Source organism: Dendrobium catenatum, unplaced genomic scaffold, assembly GCF_001605985.2.
Source record: "Dendrobium catenatum unplaced genomic scaffold, ASM160598v2 fragScaff_scaffold_1638, whole genome shotgun sequence".
Lineage (NCBI taxonomy): Eukaryota > Viridiplantae > Streptophyta > Magnoliopsida > Asparagales > Orchidaceae > Dendrobium > Dendrobium catenatum.
Window position 1 is genome coordinate 1,699,264 of NW_021320100.1, and position 22,224 is coordinate 1,721,487.

Genomic DNA, 22,224 nt, shown 5'->3' on the forward strand with positions numbered 1-22,224 from the left:
ACTTTATTGCTTGATATGAAAACGTGTACTTGCATTTAAATCATGATTCACAACGTAGATAAACTATTTTGTTATTAATAAATTGAATAGTGTGCGTAAGCCAAGCACAAAATTCTGTATTTGCATCAGCCATATAATAGTTGCAGTAGCACTTGCCATTATATCATCTTGTCTTGTGTGTGAGCAAACAAAGTTCCTTATAATGAAACTTTATATATGATATCAAAAAATCCCTTTAAATGTTAACATCTCAGATTGTGTCATGTTGGAGCAATTACAATCCTATGACATAATATCAATATCCATATTCATAAACCTATTAATTTCTTCAGTGAAATATATTAAATAAGTTTAGATAAAAACAAAATCCAAAATAATAAATGCATAACATAGACAACAATAATACAATATTATAAAGCTTAGTCTTGGAGAAAATAATCCATTTCAACAATTAGAAATATTGTACAATTTTGACAAGTTGCACATAAAGGCTTCGTTTGGAACAACTTTCTAATCACTTTCTAAAGCAGCTTTCTACGACAAAAATTTCTAGTTCAAAACATTTTTATATTAAAAAGACATTTAAAAAGAACAGTAAAAAAGATGTCTCAAATAAAATCATAATTTTTCAATCATATAATTATTAGCAATAACACAAATATTTGGGTGAGTAATAGTCTCATTTTCTATTGATTAACTCTAACTTTTCATAAATTTGGACTATCTTTTACTCATTCAATTTCTTTCTTTGTCGTTTATAATTATTTATCTTAATGGTTCATTTTCTACACTTCATTTTCAAACAAAAAAAGATAAGGATAAAATAAAAACCAAGCTATATTAGATCAAATAAGAAGCATTATAAAAGTAAAGTGTGAAAGAATGGGATTAAAAGATTCAGGCTCATCATTACTTCATTATAATATATCATATGAGTTTTTTCTTAACTCATGTATTACAATGACTTCAACTATTAAATTACTCAATTATATACAACTCTAACCAAGAAGGATTAATTATGTTACGCTACTCTTTAATTACTAATCACAATAGTTAATTTTGCTTAAAATATTTTTTTGTGAATTGATTAAATGAATGAATTGCCATTATATTTGATATTTCTAATAATTAGAAATCAATTTTAAAGTTGCTATCATATGAAGTTTGTTTAATGAGGTCATATCTAAAGCATTGATGTTGTTCATCATCTTTTAGTAGTGAAAAGTTGGAGAAAAGGAATATAGTAGAAATAAGGCAAATAGAAAATGAAGAAAGATAATGCTTGCTACTCATTAGTATTCATACTATAAAATTGCAATGTAAAATGTACAACATGTTGTAAATGATTTTTATAGATTTTTAAGGGGCGTTTGTTTGGTTGAAAAAAGAATACAAAGTATTCTAAATGTAGGAAAAATCAAAATTTAGATGTTTGATTTCCTAAAAGGTGAATGCAGTATAAAATTTCATAGAACTCTTTTTTTATTTACTAATTCATTTTTGATTTATTATAAACTTGCCTCATTTTTGTTGAATTCCTTTTTCACTGCAAATTACCGCCTGTTCCCGCCACATGTAGTTGCCAACCACCATCGGTCAGCACCGACCACTGCGGACCACTATTGGTGGCCATCGACCATTGCCAATGATTAATGCCACATGCAATTGCCATTTTCACGCACCGCGGCCAACTACAATTGGATATCGCCTCCCGTCACTGGATGCCGGTGACCACCATCATTTTTTGACTTTACGCTACATTCATTTTACTTCAAACTAAACCAAAATAATAATAATTATAACCACCTACATTTATTTTGCACTCAACAGAACAACTCCAAAGCATGTCAAACACACTGCATTCCTGATACATTACATTTCTTTTTCAGACAACCAAATAGCCCCTAAATGTAGTGGGTGGTTAGAGTTGTGTGCAGGTAGTGCTCTTATAGAGGCGACCATTTTGAAGATATTGAATCACTTCTTCACAAGTCTGTTATCTCCTCTCTGTAAGTTGATAGTCAGATCTTGTAGTGTCAACTTGTCTTTAACATGCAAGAAACATTTATTTGAATGTGATTTAGTGAAGATATTTCTCAGAGTGGAGATACAATGAATAACAATGGGGTTAGATTTGATGTTGTCCTAGATAAAATGATAATCTATCTCGATGTGCTTGATTTCTTTTTGTGAAACTAGAGATTGTTGGCTAATGCTAAGGAATATATGTTATCACAATGGAGTAGAGGGGGCCAAATTAGGCATGGACATTGAGGTGAGTAAGCATTCGTCATAGTCAGATTAGGGGTCTAGTTAGGACAACTTTCCAACTTTTTTTTTTTTAGCCACAACCACAATTTTGTTGGGTTACTGATTCCTCGCTTCTTTCAAGAAATTTATGTGTTAGGAAGCTCCTTTTTATAGTAGCTTTTAAAAAGTTACTTTCCCTACAACAATTTTACAACTACCTTTAGAAAAGTTGAACTTGTCCCATATAAATCCTAAGTTTGTGGCTAAAGCATGCTACTTTACCTTTGTAAAAGAGAGAGTCATAGTGGTTTGTTTGTTAACACACAAAGAGATAAAGTGTTCAATCTAGAAAAGTGTCATAGCATTAGGTTGATTTTTTGTCTAAGAGAAGAGTTTCTTGTAAGTAAAAACTCAAATTATTGGAATAAAGAGTTTGTGAACTTATGTTTGGTTGACTAGTCTTTTTTTTTTGTTGCTATATAATGAAACTATTAAATATTAAAATTGTCTTTTTGATTAAGAGCTTATAAATTTTGTCTCAAAATTTTTTTTTATTAAAATTGGCTTTTTGATTAAGAGCTTATAAATTTTGTCTGGCACTAAGATTGGGCACATTACATTTGGATGGATACTTGCAAGGATTGTTTACAGGCCAGCATTGATATTAAAACGCCTAATATTTTTATTTTCTTTGAAAACATGTAAATTTTATTGTTTTAATTTTAACCTTTTGTTTGGAATGAGCTGTGACATTATATAATGGTTGAATTAGTCTAATAATATTTATATTGAATGATGATATTTCCTTAAGCAATTACTTATATGTCATCAAAAAATTCATCTTAATTGAACACGAATGTCAATGCAAATATGAGTTGGAAGTTTTAAAAATTAAATGCAGGACCATTAGAACTATGATTTTAGCAAACTTTATAGTCAAATTGATCTTCTTAGATAGACTAACCCAACGACACTAAGGTTTCGTTTGGGACGGCTTTCTTATTGCTTCTCAAAGCAGTTTTTTAGTGTAAAAATTTTAATCATATACTAAAAAGCTGCTTTGAGAAGCAATAAGAAAGCCGTACCAAACGAAGCCTAAATCCAGTAATAGAGACCAACTATTAATTAACCACATGTTTATATTGATTCATAATGTTTGTATTAATAATATACTTAAATAAAAATACTTACTTTTAGTTTGAGAAAATCATACAAATTTTATATAATGAAATTCAAAAATATTACAATCAAAATACTTAGGATAAACAGTATGAAAATATAAAAAAATTGTCAGGTAAAAGTTCAATAAAGCTAGAAAAAATACAATAAAATCAATTTTGAGAAGAGATCACAAGTCAAAATCAAAACCTTTGAAAATAAAAATAGAATTAGAATCACCTATCTCGATGTGAACAATTTTTGTAAAAACGGCAAAGCGATTTGAAGATCAAAAATTAAAATTTGTTTCTCTCAGCTATGTTGTTGTTCAAACTGGAATTCAATTTTTTTTTCATTTTCAATTATTTTCAAAATTTTAAATTATTACACCTCCGACCACCATCGCCTTACCACGGTCCTTCTGACCTCTGTCGCTCGCCAACAACGGTCCTTCCAACATTTGTCGCCCGTCGACTATGATATTTCTGACCTCCTCCACCCGTCGACTATGATCCTTCCAAGCTCTGCTGCCCGCCAACTACGATCCTTCCAACTTCTGTCTCCTGCCAACTATGGTCCCTCCTACTTCCGTCGCCCACCAACTACGGTCATTCAGACCTACATCACCTGTCAATTACGGCCCCTTTAAGAGTGTAAGTGAGCCGAGCCGGCTCTAAAGCAGGCTCGAGCTCGACTTGATAAAGAGCTTGCAAATGGAGTTTATCAATCCGTGAGCTCGAATTCGAGCTCGAAGCCAGCTCAAAAATTTTTATAACTATTTAATTTTTTTCTAAGATAAATCAGTAAATATTTTTTTCTATAATAAACTATATTGATAATGGTAAAAGTCGATAGCTATTCCAAAAAAAAATGATTTGAAAAAAAAAAAATGTTCCAACTAGAAAGTAATAAAAGAGCTAGCTATATAATAGAGCTGCAGCTTTAATTAATAAGGTTGTAACTATTTTTTTTTTTTTTTTGGAAAATTTGGGCAAAGCTCGTATATTAATAAAGTTGAAGATTACAACAGCTTAAAGAGAAAATAACAGAAACTGGCTAAATACAAGAGCCAAGCTACTAGAGCTTCAAAAAATCAAAATTCTATCAAAATAACACATGTGAGTATACCCAAATAAAGCACCAACCGAATCCCGAAAAAAAGGCCAAAAAGCACTCCCATGCCCGTGGTACCTGGACTCAGGATAGAATAACGGATATAAGCAGGTCTTATACATCCCTGGTTGCCCAAAGTCGCCCATGTGCCGTCCAAGGGAATGCGTGAGAAGTGTCATCATTGTCCAGGTGGGCATACCTGCAAGAACTCGGGGCACCAAATAGCAACCCGCAGAGGACCAACTTACAATCTGTCCAAAAATTCGATAGCATTCCTCCATTTCACAATCTTTTCAAAAATAGCTCTCTTGATACACAACAACAATGAGGTTTGACATTGAGAATGATTTCCAAAGCTTCTATTGTTTCTCTCAATCCAGACAAAATAAATAATAGTGGAAACAACCAACTTATAGAAGTTCTGCAACTTCAAATTACCATTATACTTCCCATTTATCCACTCATACACCTGAAATATGTTTGGCCTAAGCAAAAAATTATTCATCTCATGAAAAAAACCCGTCAGAATAGAGAAAGAGTAAGAGCATTCAAAGAAGAGATGGGTAGCCGTTTCATCGTAATTATGACAGAGTCTGCATAAGCTTGGGATAAAAATATGCCTTACACGTAATGCATCGGCATTTTTGAGGTCCCCAACAATGGCCATCCAAGCAAACACAGCGAATTTTAAAGCATTCTTCTTATGCCAAATCATATTGTACCAACTGCAATCTGGAAAATCAGAGTAAAATTCCTCCATATAACTTTTAAAATTGCTTTTACCCTTATCAAACCAGAGCAAACAGGGTCCAACATCAGCAATAATGTTAATACCCGAAAAACACCTCTTAAATTGGAAGAGAAAGAATCCGGTAACATCCACACAGAGTCAAAGATGATTTTAGAAAGAGTAATATCAGGAATTTGAACCATGTAATCCACGCCAAACAGGTCTAAGAGATTACTGTTATGAACCCAGTGATCCCATTTCAAGGAGATGGGGGCGGAATTATTAATTTTAAACTTGAAACATAGCTTAGCAACATTAGCCGTATGGCAAATGGATTTCCAGAATCTAGAAGAAGCTACTGGTGGAGGTCTCCAAGGTGAACTGTAGTTACTAAACAGCCAAGCATATAAAGGAGATGGGCAGTTATACAATCTTAGAATAACAGAGTAGTTAAAGGAAAATTGTAAAGCCGGGATTGAGGAAATGCCCAGACCACCCTTAGAATAAGGCAAGCATATAGTATCCCAAGCAATCATGTGAAGCTTCTTATAGGAATTCACATCCCCAAAAAATAAAAATCTAGAGCTAGATTTTTTAATGAACTTGTGAACAGCTTTGGGTAATATTGCACCCCTAATCCAATAAGCTATAGTATTTTGAATAGTGAACTTCAAGTATTGAAGTCTACCCGCAATAGAAAGAAGAGTAGCCTTCCAACTAGTGTATTTCTTGTTGATACTATCCATTAACGGCATATAATCCTCAATTTTAAGTCGATAGAAAGACAGGGGGATCCCCAAGTAAGTGATCTTGCTAGTAATGTTGTGTATAGAGAGTGAGTTACAAATAGCACTCTGATTGTGAACATGCTTAGGAAACATGATGGCGCTCTTCTCATAATTGACATGGAGCCCAGTCCCACAAGCAAAGTCATTAAGAATGGAGAGTAGCAGACTGCAGTTCTCAAGAGAGGCTTCCCCAAAAATGAGAACATCATCAGCATAAAGCAAATGCGTAATAGAGAAACCATTGCTATTGATCCCTTTGAAACCCCTACCTTCTAAGAGATTGGAAAAAGCATCCATAACAAGGCAAAAGAGGTACGGGCTCATCGGGAAGCCCTGCCTAAGTCCAGCAGAAGAATGGAAGTAACCTTCAAGAGCGCCGCTGAGAATAACAGAAAAATTGACATCATAAATACAAGCTTTGACCCAATTAACAAAGCGACTAGGGAAGTCTTTTTGAACAAGTCTAGCGATAAGGAATTCCTTAGATACTGAATTAAAAGCTTTCTTTATGTCTAATTTAGCACAAAAGATTTTCTCTTTACCTCTTTTCCCCGCATGAAACAAAATATCAGATGCAAGCAATATGTTGTCAGTGGATACTCTAGACTTGAGAAACCCAGCTTGATTATCTTTAACAATGGAACTCATAACCGGTTTAAGCCTCTCAGCAATAACTTTGGCAATGATTTTATACACCACATTACACAGCGCAATTGGTCTATAATAAGAGATATTGACGGCGTTGTTATGCTTAGGTATAATGGCAAGAGCAGTAGCTTTCACACCATTAGGCATATAACACTTGGCAAAAAAAGATTGAGTAGCCCTGCACACAGTCGGACCAATGATATGCCAACTAGTCTTGTAAAAGTGGAAATTGAACCCATCGGGTCCAGGAGCAGAGTTGGAAGAACCCCTGAAAACCGCAGCTTTGATTTCCTCGTCTAACATAGGAGAGCTGAGAGAGTTGTGGCAACAAAACGGAACAGCTACCCCAATCAGAAAAATCTCCATATTCAGAAGTTGGGTATTATAGGGGTTATATAGACTTTGAAAATATTGAATTATAGTAGAGACCACATCAGATCTGCTAGAGGAAGGATTAGAGGTGAGGAGATTAATAATAGACAGAAACTTAATATCATCTTCCCCAAATTTAAGCCACTTGACCTTAGTCCGCTGAATGATCCAAGAGGCATAAAGATTGTTGAAATTAGTCAAAGTAGAGCTGCAATTTTTATAGGCAATATTAAGCTCAGTATTGTTGTGGTCAGTAAGCAATTGCTCCAGTAAATCCCTTTGATTGTTGTTAAGAGAATCAAGATGCTTAGATATACTAGTTGAAGAAGCCCATGTTTCTTTTTTGATGTCACTTTTTAAAAGCCTGAGAGAGTGACAAAGATGAGATAGAGGGTTTCCATAAGAAGGCCTAGAAAAAATCTCTAAAGCATAGCCCAATACTTGTCGACCTTAGTCCAATAGTTTTTGAAGAGAAAGCGGTGAAAAGCCTTATTCGCGCTTCCAAGATGTAAAATGACAGGACTGTGGTCAGAGCAAGATGGATTTTGAATGGAGCAAAAAGATTCAGAGAATTTATTCATCCATTCATCATTCACAAGCACTCTATCCAGTTTAATATGTATGGGGTTGTCAATCCGTTGATTATACCAGGTGTAATTGCAACCAACAGAATGAAGATCCACCAGGCCATTGAGAAAAATACAGTCATTGAAATCCTTCAGAGCAGAGTGAGTAAGAGGAGAACCACCAAGTTTATCGGTGGCATATCTACAGCAGTTGAAATCTCTAATAATTGCCCAAGGAAGAAGACATCCAGTGGCAGCAAGAGAGAGAGAGAGTTCCACAAATCTTTGCGATCCGTCGAGCTATTAGAAGCATAAACAACAGAAAGCTGAAAAAGGGTTTGATTAGCCACAGAGATCAAACCAGAAATCAATTGAGAGGTGATGACAAAAGGAGTGAAAGACAGTTTAGAAGAATTCCACTTCACCCAGATGCGTCCAGATTCGGAGAGATCAAAATTGTTGCAGCTAGACTCATTCAAAAAGATAGAATGAGAAGTTTCAAAGCTCGGATCTTGAAGAGAGTGAAGATGTATCCTGTTTTCCAAGATACAAACAAGATCAAGCTTATAAGACTTAATAAGACGCTTTAAGCAAAAAACTTTGTCAGGGCGATTAAACCCCCTAATGTTCCACGCAGCCAGTGGTGAAAAATACATCATGAATACTGCTTAGCATGGGGTTTTTTCCCCTGCTTACCCCTAGCAGGTTTTTTGGTTGTTGTAGTTTCTAGGTTCTTGATTTGCTTGGGCGGGACAACAGTTTTTTTCCCCTTCCCAACAACTTCAACAGATAACGCATCACTATCCATGTCATCACTCGGATTAAGAGCTGGATCCCTAACCTCCCCTTCAGAGTTCAGAATATCAAACTTATTAGGAGAAACAAAGGCTTGACCAGCAGAAGAAGTCTGAATTTGTAAGTTGGTAGAAGAAGAGGAAGCAGCAGCATTTGGAGAATTCAGATTTGGGATACCCAAACAAAAAGGATCTCCAATAACAGGAATTTCGATGCTAGGGGGATCCAAGGCATTGTCATATTTCCTAGATTTCATTTTGTTAGGGGAAGGGGAGTGTGCCTGATAATGAAGAGGTTGACCGATGACATTTTGCGGGAGGTCTTGAGAGATATTAGTAATTTGAGGATTGGAGGGTTCATGAGTGCAGATTTTAGAGACAGGCATGGTCGCAACAATGTCAGGGTTTGAATTAGGCCGAAATCGGGGCCTTCTACTTGCACTCCTACCCCTAAAATTTTGCAAGTCCTTACCAATATCTTTACCTTGGTCATTAACAAGGCTGTAACTATTTTCAAAATAACAAAAACAAGTAATAAAAAACAAACCTCTTCATCTTCTCAAGTTGGAGTCCGAGATTTGCCGAATCGCGAATTGGGACAGGCTGCAACTGAACTCCTTTCTTCTTCTCTAGCGGTATACGTGATCTCAAGATTGGCTGGGGAGATCATGTTTTTTCAGTGCCACGAGTCAAGTTCGAGCTCAATTTGAGTTTGAGCTAGTGACTTGGCTAATAAGTCAAGTTTGAGTTAGGCATGGCTGGAGCTCGATTGACTCGACTCATTTACTCCCCTAGGTTCCTTTGACCGCCATCGTCATACTACGATCCTACTAACAAAATAAACAGGCCAACATTCTCTTAAGAATAACTCTCATGTCACCGGATTATTTTGACTCCAACCTTGTAATTTGCTCGTTGTAATGTATATTAACTACATTGAGCCAACGCCTTCCCCGAGGAAGGACATCATTTGTAATCAATTGCAAACACTAGTGGACTAAATCCTAAACTAAGCAAGGCCCTATGAATTTTCCCAATTTTTAGAAATTTTAATGTAAAAATTTTGGTATCTCTTATGAACGCTGCATCCCTACGCTTTTATCTATCTCTGTCTTTCAAAGAGTGAGTAAAGGTAGGGAAGACGGGAGTGAGTTTGTTCAAGTCAATAAGAGGTAAGGTCTCGGTGTGCTGCGATATCTCCCGAGCAATAGATGAAGAGGGTCTCTCTCCGGGTCACTCTCAATAGAAGTAGGAACATCTTTGTGCACAGCTGATTGTGTAAGAGAATAGGTTCCTTCTATTCTTGGTCAAGGCGGGAAGTGGGCGGAAGAGTTTATGCCAAAACTTTCTAGTTGTTCCAGATTGAGATCGATCAGATTCCATTCAAGTTAGACCATCAGATCTGAGTCAGCAGAATCTCAGTTAGTTTCGAGTGGGAGGATAAGGGCATTTCAATTGAATTGATTTGCTCGATTTACCGCTACATACTGCTTGCTAGAGAGGGTCGAGACTCCTGAAAGCTCATAGTTCAGTATTCTTCACATGTGATCCCACGCCGGAATAGGGTTATATACATTCTTCTTATGATTTCACCAACTACATACAGACTTTTATGTCAACTCATTTCATCCCTACCAAATCGAATGCAACTCAGCCAGTAAGCCGGGGAGAAGTCGGATTGCAGGATTGTTCGCAGGCCACTTTAGTTGTGATGAAAAATCGATATAGGGTCAGTATTTTGATGGATCATCGTATAAAGCTAGAATGCTAAGCTTTATATTTCCCTATCGCCACAAATATTCCAGGATGCAACAAGGACATATTTGATCTTGTTTATTGGCACTAATTGTCATGCATAATGCATACAACTTATTAAAACATATATTTTATACAAACATAAGATCAAGCCGCCCTCTCTTTTTAATGACATATTTAAGATAGCTAAAATATAATAAAATTTTTAAAGCGCTCCTAAGAAAATAACCGCAGATGTTCAACTCGCGACTAAGTCTGCACAGTGCATTATCTTCGTATAGCAAAATTGTTATTTTTCAAAAGAGATCTCTTGAACTATTAGGAGAATCTAGTCTTCCTCTATTCTCGATCTCTATTATTGCTTAAAAACTCCTTTGTTCTCCCGACAAACTTGCTCGTAAAATTAAATATTGTTCATGAATAAATTTGAATTCAACACTTTGCATATTATATAAGCAATTGATATGTTTTCTTGAAAAAAAAAATACTGAAGGAAAATTATCATTTCCTATTTTTAATGATAAAAATTCCTATTGAATTAATGTGGTCTTTCGATATCCAAATAAGGGAGAGATTATTAGGTGCGAAGTGCGGACGGGGAGAACCGTCCGCAATAAGAATTGACGGGTGCTCGGTACCAAGCGGTACCGAGCACCCTCCAATGCCTTGTGCGGACGGTGCACACTCCGCACCTAATAATTTTTCCAAATAAGGAAGCTATAGACAATCACGAAAATGTGGACGAGCACGTGCAATCAATTCCGCACGTGCGATCAATTCCACACGTGCTATTCCATGCAGCCTTTGAAAATTACAATTCAGGCCTTAGCTTTAGGGCTTTTTATCACAGATTGCGAGGCTAAGGAAAGAGATAAGGAGATCTCCCGCACGGTGGACAGAACCGGCCGCCACATGTGTGGTCGGGGCCGCTCTTGCGCCTTTCCGTGATTGACCCCAGCCGCTACTGAACCCGGTCCAGTAGCAGCCGATTCGACCTTGGCCTTTACAACGGGAGCGGTTCGGGCGAGATTGGTGAGCCGTGTGGCAAGAGCGGCGAGGTCGAGCGGACCGGCCTGGAGAACCGACTGTGGGAGTAGGAAGTAGAGCCGGCCGGATTCGAGCCGGTCTTCCGGCCGGAGCGATCGGGCCCCTGTGGTTAGAAGATGGGCCGCCGAGCATAGAACGTGGTGAGAGGGTTTTCCGGTCACCTCGCCGGCGGTGACCGGCGACTCAAACAGCTCCAAGTGGCCGTTGATGGTTATCACACGAACTCCACTGAACGGTACTGATGCTTCGATCGAGTGATGACATCCCATCTCTCTTCTCTCTCTCTGTGTTCTCCAAAAAACTCCTTAGGAAACCGAAGGGTTGAGATTTGAGGATTCTGTTGGGTATTTATGGTTTGATTCGAGTAATTTATGTAAACAACCCTCTCATTTTGTGAAATTGTAAGGGGCTAAATGTAAAGGCTTTTGATTGACTTAGCATTTTTTTTAATTAAAAATTGTTATATTTTAAGCTAGTTATGAAAAATACATCTTTATTTGAATGGTTATTTGTTTGAATTTGAAAATTTATACCAAATGGGAGTGATTGGTGAGGTTTTTAAGTGAAGTTGACTTACTTAAAAAATGAATATTGATTTATTCTTATTTTCTTGATGTATTGGGTCGTTGGAAGATTGGATCTGCTAGAAGGAATATCATATAGAAAGCCAAATTACAAGCTCAAAGCTCAAAATTACATAATATTTTTCACATCTTTCCCTTCTTGCTACAACTAATATGTATCACCTATCTTAGAATATTCTAGAACTCTCTAGAAAGCTGGTACAAACGTAGATAAAATATTCCCGAGATGTTCTATAATTAGGATGTTCCATTTTTTTTTCAATTTTTTTATTAGGATGTTCCATATCATTTGCATTTATTATATATTATAGATTTATTAATCTAATATGAAGTTGTACGAAATAATATGATTTGATGAGATGAACTCAATGATAATTAGAATGTTGAGATCTAAGCTCAAATGGACATAAATAAAGTATTCTTAATAATAATTTGAAATTTCTTAAGCATGTGATGGGTTTAATGTTATTTAAAATTGAACTAGTTCAAATCGACAACATTTGTGATTTATATGGTTCCTCACTCGATAACAATTTCTATTGAATACGTGCTATTTTTTCCAGTTATACTCCACGCTTGCTAATCTTGAACTTTTTAGGTTAGAATTTCCCTAAAGTATCATAATAATTATATATTTGGGGTTAATTCTCGATGTGCTCTCCCAAGAGTTTGATCATTGCCTCTCAATAATTTTGCACATTTTATATCAAGAGTCCAATATGCTCATATAGGGAAAACAAAATCCTATTTTGACAAAAGAAATCATGCCTAATGCAGTTCGCATCATAGACTTCAAGTATTCTGTATTACCTATCGTTTGATGTCTATCAATGATCGATAGTTATTACTAATAAGTATTGATAAGCTCGGCTCGCGAGCTCGCTAACGAGTCGAGTTCGAGCCGGCTGACGAGCCGGCTCGGCTTACTTACACCCCTAATTATTAGCCATCGACGACTCGTATATGCCTTCCCAGCCATCCAGTCTCTCCTCCTATTATGATAACAGAAAAATTAAGCACCCATTGTTTCCCGACTTTTAATATTTTTCATCGACCATCATCTCGTGCTTACTAATCTTTGATTGTCTGATATCCATTAGCCACTAATGTCTGTCTTATTTTATCAATCATCTTCACACGTATATGTTTAATATTAAATAATCCCCTCTAATGCTAAGAATTTCCAAGCACATTACACATACAATATCTTATGCTTCCGGCAAACAACTAGAACAAAAATACAAGACAGATTTAGAACATAGGATCTGCTTTGAGATGCGTGAGAATTATATTTTATGCATTTTCCGTTAAAGAAACGGCACAACGAGAAACACTGCAACAATTTATCCATTTGTCGCTAATTTATTTAATCATATTTGTCCGTTTTGTAGTGTTGTATTCATTTCATGAATTTATAAAATTTTAATCAATAATGTGAAGAAAGCAGCTTCATAAATTATTTTAAAAATATTTTTTGAAGTATGATCTTATATTTATTTATTTATTTATTTTTATATGATAATTATAACATTTTAAATTCTTTAGACTAGGGGTATAAGTGAGTCAAACCGAGTCGTAAACCGGCTTGAGCTCGACTTGATAAATGGTTCGTGAGCCGAGTTCGATGAGCTAACAGGATAAGTTTGAGTCAATCCTGACTCAACTTATTAGCTTGTGAACCAGCATGTTTAACAAAATAATATAAAATACACTTAAAATATGTTAAAATTTTGGAGTTCAAGTAATTTAATAATATTTAAATATTATATCTCACTTTTATATACCAAGTGCTCATTTATTATTTATCTTCTAATTTTTTAATCTTTTTATAATTTTATAATCTATTGAATTTGCATAGCATATCCTTGCCCTTTTTCCTACCATTCTAATAGATTGGCTTAGTTTTCATAGGACAAAAATAATAAATTTGTGGACTTCCAATATTTATAATTTAAAAATAAAAATTAAAAATTCAAATAATTTACATAATCAAAATTATTTGAATGATATCAAGGTCTAAATCCATCTTCTTTGAAAAATTTGAAAATATTCAATTGCGCATTAATAGTTATTGAAAGCTTTAGAATAATAATTAAATGACCAATTAATCTTCAAATTTGTCATGCTTATAGTTGAATCAAACGACTCATGGAAACGAATCCAGAGTCCCAATTGCTTAATTGTGACATCATTTAGACACTTAAATATGAAAGAAAATATCTATGATCGAGCGAATCAATGCAGATGTTCGATGGATTGCTTCGATTTTTCCCATATTTATGAAGCATGTCACTCCCTAAAATATTTAAATATGCATGTTACTTGTTTGCCATTGTCGAACCTCCATTGTAGTCGGACCTCCGCTAGCAGCCACTAATTAGAGGTCACTATTGGACTTTCGCCAACCGACTGTCACTAGTGGACCTTCGACAGACAGTCATCACCCAACTTTTACTGGTTGATGGCAACCAAACATCTGCCCGACCACCATCGCCGAACCTCCACCCGACTATCACAATCAAACTTCTGTTGGCCGAGCATTGCATCAAATGTTTGTCGTCTGACTTCCACCGTAAGACCTTTCATTGGTCAACCACCTCAGTCAACCCTCCTCCGACGAACCACTGCCAGTCATTGAACCCCAAAAATCCATATGGACATTTGCCAATTCTCCATACTCTGCTCATTTTATCATCTCTAAGTTAAGGGACAAACCAATCTTCATAATTCATGCATATATAGTGGAATCATTTCAGCCGGACAAGGCCATATGATTTTTTCTTTTTAGATTTTTCAAGTAAAAAATATCTAGTGTTATAATAGTTCTCTCATTTATTTGTTTGTGTGATAGACATTTGTAGAAAGATAAGAAAATAAACTCTAGGGGTGTCAATTTTTGACACGACCCGAACCCGACCCGGAAAAATTTGGGTTAGGGTCAACCCGAACCCGAAACGGGTCGGGTTCGTGTTCAGTAAATCTACCAGTTTTAAAAATCGGGTCAGGTTCGGGTTGACCCAGCAACCCGAAAATGATCCGAAATTGACACGAAAACTCCTTGACTCGGAAACCCGTTTTTGACCGATTTTGACCCGATTTTGATCCGAACATTGCCGGGTCAATTCCGGGTTTGACCCGAACCCGATCCGTTGACACGAATTGACACCCCTCTAAACTCTACCTTCCTATCACATCAAATTTTCTAGCCCACAACAAAATTAATAGGATTCAAACCACCCTCAACAAAATGATAGTTCTAATAAACTTCATTAATTTGCAAAATGTGTTCCAATATCATCCAATCAAATGGAGCTTTATCTCCTAAAAAAAATCTCTTTTGATGAAAACATTAAAAAAAAAATTAAGTTTTTATTTCCTCATCTAAAATGCTCAAACCATTTAATTTCACATGACTAAGAAAATGCAAAATGTCAAATAACAGAATTTTATAATTACTGTAATAAAATGAAATTGCAATGAATTACATTTATTCTAACAATAACCTTAATTTTGGATGGTAGGGGTCTTTTCATTAATTTAAGAAAACTTGGATGAAATTAGTCAAATATTGCACAATAAAGAAACAAAAATGCAATTAATTAGACCAAATTTCACAGCCAATCAGGTTTATTGTTTTATGAAGGTAAAGAAAAGTCAGAAAGAATCAACTAAGCATCTATGAATTGTTCTGCTGCTTTCATTATTTAAAATATCTAATTAAGATTTTATTTGGGACAACTTTTTTACTGTTTTATAAAACTATTTTCTAAAATAAAATTTTTAATTCAAGAAATTTTTGAATTAAAAAATTATTTAAAAAAATAATAATAAAGCTGTCTAAATGAAGCTTAAGATAAAATAAATTATAGAAAATGTTGGATAATTAAATAAAATAAGCCTATAAGGATAAGAATAAAATTTTAAATAAAAATTAATTATATTCTAAATCAATTATTATTGAAGAGAAAATAACACCTAACAAAATAATTCAAATAAAAAAATTAAGCAATAAATTATACTATGAAATTTTAGGGCTTTTGCATTTGCTAATATATGCAAATTAATAGATAATATTCTCATTTGATAAAACTCTAAATAATTTTAAATGCATGTTTTAGCTTATTAGCATAATTTATTTTCCTATTTTGAAAAGATATTATTTAAAATTGGGATAATGATTGAATGTTTTTTAAATGAAATGAAGATTAAAATAAATAAGAATTTAAAGGTTATATATAATGAAAATATAAAATCGTATTATTTTTTTTTTTAATTTCATGAGCGATGATTCTTATCTAATTATTTATAAAAATAATCAGTATGTTATTGATAAGATTGATAGAAAAAATCGAAAGAAAATGACTCAATCCTAAATAATTAAAGATTTATTTATTTAGGATTTGTTTAGAATTGAGTCAAATTCTTTCTATTTTTTAAATATTCTTTCTATTCTGGAGGAAAGGAAGATTATAATTTTTTTTTTATTTAAAAGTGAGAACTTTATTTTAATAAAATTATAAGTGATCTTTTAATGATGAAATAGGTTAATTAGAGGTTTTAAGTTTTACATTAAAATCTTAAAAGGACGATCATTAGACGTAGCCCGAGTTGAAATAATTTCACTAGTGTGGCTTATATATTACAATGGATGTCCTTCATTGGAAATGGAGAAGTTCTTGATATTAGGTAGTAGAAATGATTATGAAAGACAACTTTCATGGCGGAGTAGGCAATGCCTTAGGATTTTAAGATTTTATTAGGAGATAGTAGTTAGTTTGCTAGTCATTCTCCTTATAGGAGATGAGAATAACAACAAAGAATGTAGGCATAGGCCTTGTTAGGGACAATGAGGGTTAAAATTGGGGTCAACGACATGCGATGATGAATATCAAGATTGGTGTCACTAAAAGATTTTGGCCTTATTGGTGACTACGGGAGACAACATTGGTGTTGACAAACATCGACGCTATTAGCATCAATGAACATTGACGTTAGTGTCGACAGTGCATTTCAGTCGTATTGCTTCCAAGGGCATCAATGCTGGTATTAACGTTAGGCATCGACATCACAAAGGATGACATTCTCTATAATTAGATAATGCTTTGATATAATATATCAAACATAAATTATGGATAATAACTTTTATGATGAAAGTAGGAGACTCAAGTGTTGAAGATTTAGGTGTTAACATTTGTATTAATGGTGGCCACCAACTTTATAACCAACAAATGTCGACCTTAGCGATATCGATGAATTTGTCCCATCAAAATATTTTATTCATTGATAAGCATATTGAAAATGAAGTTTGAAAGCTTCCCAATTGATTCTGAAATTTTTCAAAAAAAAAAAATTTGCATCAATTTTCATACTTAATCAAATATTTTTTTTTTTTTTAATTTGGCATATCAAGATTATACTCTTAGAAACAAGACAAAAAACATAAAATGTAGAAGAATAAGGCTTTTCATTTGTGACAGCTTTCTTAAAGCAGCTTTTTAGTAAAAAATTATTATTTTTTCTACTAGAAAGCTGCTTTACGAAGCAGCTTTTGACGCCTAAATTACAAATACAGGTCTTACAATTTTAAAAAGACTATCAGAGGCACTGCAAACTCCCTGCCAATATTCCATCAAATTGCACAGAGCACAATAAAAAAAAAAATCCTAACTCCCCCCTGCTTACAGTAGTTTACAAAATTGATATCCCAAGGAGGAATCCCCAAGTACTGACAAATAGAAATAATAAGCACCTAAACACCATAATACTGAATGAGAGAAGTGAAGCAGTACATTCATAAAAAAACAGCTTCACATTTTACACATAAAATACTATTAAGGTACATTTAGCATCCATTCCAAGCATTTTATCTCTTAGATTGTATAATCATTCAAATTTACATCTTCAAAAACTCTTTGAAAGCTTTGAGAAATTGAATGCCAGCAAGCGCAAGAAACTCCAGCTCAGGATGCAAGCAGTGTATCAAGTGAGGAGAAATCTGGTTGAAGCAAAACAAAAGGGTAGCCAAGAATGATCTAATCATTTAGAAGGCTCAAAAATCTGTGTAATTGGAGAAAATATTCATCAAATTCTCAATGGCTTCTGGATAGAACTTCCTGGCAAAAAGATAACATGGCCTTCTAGTCCCATTCCATAAACATGGTTTCTGCATGATAACTTTCTGCAAGAGCAGGAATGGAGAAAAGGAATTATATTGTGTAGCAAACAGATGAAGAAGGAAAGATTAAAAAAAACTTATTTTCAACGGTGAAAATCAATCTACAAGCTCAATTAAGATGAACAAAAATGCAGGGAGAAAGATATGAATCTATAAGAGCAAGATAACTAAGTATTTTGGAAAGTAATTAGAAAATGACCGAGGGTGTTTTCCTTTAAGTAATCAACAAAAACTTTGATATAATGAATGAAAGCATAAGATATTTGAGAAACTATGTTGACAGCTCGTTGAACAAAGAAAACTCATTCAAGTAATCTGCAGAAGAAGTTCAGCATGAACCCCAAAAGATAATTAAAAGATAAAGCAATGCCGCTTCCAATCTTGGAATGCAATTTACTATATCCAGTCATTACTGTTCATAGAGGTTCTTCTGGAATGCAAAAACGAAGGGAATCCAGGCCAACAAAAAAAATCTAGCTTTCTGATAGGAAATACTTGAGTTCACAAGTAATTATATCATAATTGAGTTCACAAGTAATCCTATCGGATTTATTTGAGTTCATAAGCAAACCTAACAATAATCGGTAAACAACGAGAAAAAAAAAAAGAAATTATGGTGGAAGAACAATCAGACGATAGCAAATCTTATAGAAACAAAGCTAAACAAGAACAAAGCAAAGATACAAGAGATCCTCAATTCATGAGGAGGATCGTCTCTCCCAAATCTCTAGACAAGAGAGCCTAGAGCCCAAGTCGCCAAGAAACCATATTCCAATCAATCAAAACATAATCCTCCCTAATCCTCTCATCCTCTTTAATACAAAAGCTTTCCTAATCTATTTTCCCTCCCAAGCCCTAGCCGCCCCCTCTTTTTTAATTTGAAATCACTTGGACAAGTGGGGCCCACCCCTTTGGGCGGAACGAACCAAAGGAGGTGGACTGTTTCCGCCTCCTGTACACCAGCTGAGCCGGCCCTTGGGCCTGTCCGGCCTATCACTTTCAGTGTCAGAAATGTAAAAGCATTGCAAAGAAATGTCATTGTTTCATGTTTCAGGCCTCTAGAAAACACTAGAACAATACTTTCCACTCTGGTAAATATGAAGAATCATAATCAGTTGAATGGGAGTGGTTTCCAGTTGAATATCTGTTTTTCTTAACGCATTTCTAGATTATCATGCAATGACAAGTATTTGTATGTTGCAAGTACATCAGAAGTCCTTAAAAATATGTACTTGGAATTTTCAGTGGGAAAAGACTTGACAATTGGCTACCAATTTATTTTACAGGAAAGTAAAAAAGAACCATGCATCATTAGAGAAATAGAGAAGACAAAGAGGGCAATAGAAACTACTCTGAAACTATTCAAGAGCTAGCTTCTTTTGCTTCGTTTGGGACGGCTTTCTTATTGCTTCTTAAAGCAGCTTTCTAGTTTAAAAATTAAAATTTTTGTTTTAAAAAGTTGCTTTAAGAAGCAGTAAGAAAGCCGTCCCAAACGTAGTCTTTATCTTTGGAGAGGCTCATAAACTGAATCTTTAATGGCACATAACGAGTAAGATGGTTTTTGATACGTAGGGGTAGGAAGGAAGTGTATTCTGAAACAGGATGAACGCATGTTTACTATGATTAATCTTTCTAACCTGATAATTTGATTTTATTTCATATCTTCAACAAAAATATATAAGCAGCCTATATCCAAAGTCTCGTGTAAAAGAATCCTCATCTAAACTGTAGTCATATGTGAAAGAATACACCATGCAAGGACTGTTTTGATGCTATCATAGAGTGAGCTTACCTTTGCATCACTTGTAACATGGAAATTCTCGTCAATAGACTGCACATAACAGCAGAAAACGCTCAATTCATTAGCAGAGAAGCATCAGCACTTAGTAATTTAAACCATTTAAAAAAAATACATAATGCATACTTTAATTTTTTTGAGAAGCTCAAATGTAATATCTTCAGCTCTATATAACTTAGGATGCCATTTGCCTTCAGACCAGTCTACGTGGGTAACCGACCAATTAGCAATACCAGTAGGGTCGACCATCTAAAAGATACAACTAAGGTCAACAAAACAATCTATAAAATTGGAATAACATGCCCAAAAAATTGTCTAAGTGGAATTAGATAAAAGCTAAGGCCTCATACATTGAAGAGAGTTGGCAAGTAATGCTCGTCAGAATAGCAGTTTCTGTTGCCCTCCATAGCTGGCTGTAAAAATAAAAAAGGTATAGGTACTAGGATTACTCTCATGAAAATAACCATGATGGCCTATTATCATTATTTAGAAACCTAAGGTAGTAGAAATATAACGGGAATAGAATGTCTTCACAATTTTCTCACATATCCATGAAAATAAACTTCATTTGGGATGGCTTTTTTGTTGCTACTTAAAGCAGCTTTTTAGTAAAAAATTAAAAATTTTATATTGGAAAGTTGCTTTAAGAAGCAACAAAAAAGTCGTCCCAAACGAAGCCTAAGTGCATGCATGTTTATACAGTTTGGTCAAGCTGCTTTTTTGGGTACAGCCAAAGCCCATGTTCTGCGTGACTAGGCTTAGAAATATTAGCATCTAGAACAATGTCAATTTAAATAAGCACCATAAGAAAAAAAGAGGATGGATCTATTTTATGCATTCCAAACGCCTTATACATTTTAATTGAAATATGGTCAGCTAATACCACATTACATTAGGCATGGACTCACCTTGCAGAAAAGTTTGAATTTTGTGTAGTAAAGGCTGTCTGATAGTAGTAGTATAGCATGCTGCCGCTTGATCGAGAACCACTGCAGCAATGGAAAATACTTGAAATTTACCAAAAAAAATCCGTCATTTAACTGGAAAAAATGCCATTTAAATATGATGTATATCATTTAAGCATTTTACATTAGAGATTTTGAACCAAAAAGGGAACGAGAAGCAATAGAATAAAATGGATTATTTATTAAATAAAATTGAAAGAACAATCTAGAAATTGTAGCAAAAAACATTCGAAAGATGCCCGTAATATGGTAACAATGCTTGAGTGAAATTGGGTTCCCCATTACCTTAAGGCAGATAGAGAATACAGAAATTGTATGAAAAGAATATCTATTGTAGAATCGTAAGCTTAGATAACATAACTGTTTCTTCATGCAGATGCAGGAACTATAGCATCATTTCAGTGAAGAAGCACGATTAAGGTTTTCTTAAAACTAAATAGATCAGTTTTCAATTGCAAATGAGGATTATCAGGATATTGAAAAAAGTTTATACATCCAAACTAGGAGAAATGTAATGCATCTTGGAAGTAAAAACAACAAACAAGAGAGAACAAGATAATGGCTGTTTTTTTTTTAATTTCTTCTTCAAAAGCAAAGCAAGATATAATTGATCTACTATTCGAGAGATAGATTAGCTCTTCCACAAACCCAAGCAACCGCTAGAAGACTCATCAAATAAATCTATATCAAACACAAATCCTGCATACCCTAAAATCACCCCATAGTTAGCCCTATATATACTTCCCTAATTCCCTCCCAAATCAACCTACTTTCCATACAAGATTCCCTCTCCAATTTGAATTCCCTCCCAAATCAATCAGTTTTCAATTGCAAATGAGGATTATCAAGATATTGAAAAAAGTTTATACATCCAAACTAGGAGAAATGTGATAGGAAATACTTGATTTCAAGTATTTCCTATTCGCTTCTACAGCAAATCTCAATGCAAAACTGCTGTTCACAGCAAGAAAAACAGCAAAAACAGTGGAAAACAGGGAAAATCTGAGAGAAAAATGGAGAAACAACTTGTATTTTACTAGTAGATGCAAGGAAAATAGCAAAGATACAAGGATCCTCTATTCGAGAGGAGGATCGCACTCTCCCAATCTCTAGAATTCGTTCTAGAGCCCAAGCCTCCAAGAAAACCCTAATTGCAATCAATCAAAACATGAAAATCCCTAATCTCACTCATCCTTCTTAATACAATAAATTTCCTAATTGGTTTTCCCTCCTAAAGCCTAGCCGCCCCTTCCTCTTTGAATTTTCAAATGATGCTAGCAAGTGGGGCCCACTTGTGGGCTGGCCAAAGTAGAGGAGGCGGAATACCTCCGCCTCCTATATGTTTGCTGAACCGGCTGGGCCGGTTCAGCTCTTGTCCGCCTAACAATACCGCCCTCCCAAAGAATCACCTTGTCCTCAAGGTGAAAATCAGGAAATTGATGTTTCATCCTCTCGTATGGCTCCCACGTGGCATCGTAGTC

The 22,224-nt window shown here is 34.8% G+C and overlaps 2 protein-coding genes across 5 annotated transcripts in view; both read right to left on the reverse strand.

Annotated features, from left to right (window-relative positions):
* Positions 1-10,716: 10,716 nt before the first annotated feature.
* On the reverse strand, positions 10,717-11,523 carry LOC110113220. The gene has a single exon (XM_020845691.2). The coding sequence runs from the start codon at positions 11,488-11,490 to the stop codon at positions 10,993-10,995; it is 498 nt and encodes a 165-aa protein (XP_020701350.1). The 5' UTR covers positions 11,491-11,523; the 3' UTR covers positions 10,717-10,992.
* A 5,926-nt stretch (positions 11,524-17,449) lies between these two features.
* Positions 17,450-22,224, reverse strand: part of LOC110113360 (glycosyltransferase BC10) — a 25,434-nt gene continuing 20,659 nt past the window's right edge. For 3 of the 4 annotated variants that reach the window (XM_020845910.2, XM_020845921.2, XM_020845916.2), the window contains exons 7-11: positions 20,687-20,785; positions 20,129-20,191; positions 19,905-20,027; positions 19,773-19,811; positions 17,450-17,983 (exon numbers count right to left, since the gene is read on the reverse strand). In XM_020845910.2, the coding sequence (XP_020701569.1) occupies positions 17,855-17,983; positions 19,773-19,811; positions 19,905-20,027; positions 20,129-20,191; positions 20,687-20,785 (453 nt within the window). In that variant the 3' untranslated portion in view covers positions 17,450-17,854. The remainder of the gene's footprint in view (positions 17,984-19,772; positions 19,812-19,904; positions 20,028-20,128; positions 20,192-20,686; positions 20,786-22,224) is intronic. The other variant, XM_020845928.2, reaches the window with a different exon arrangement.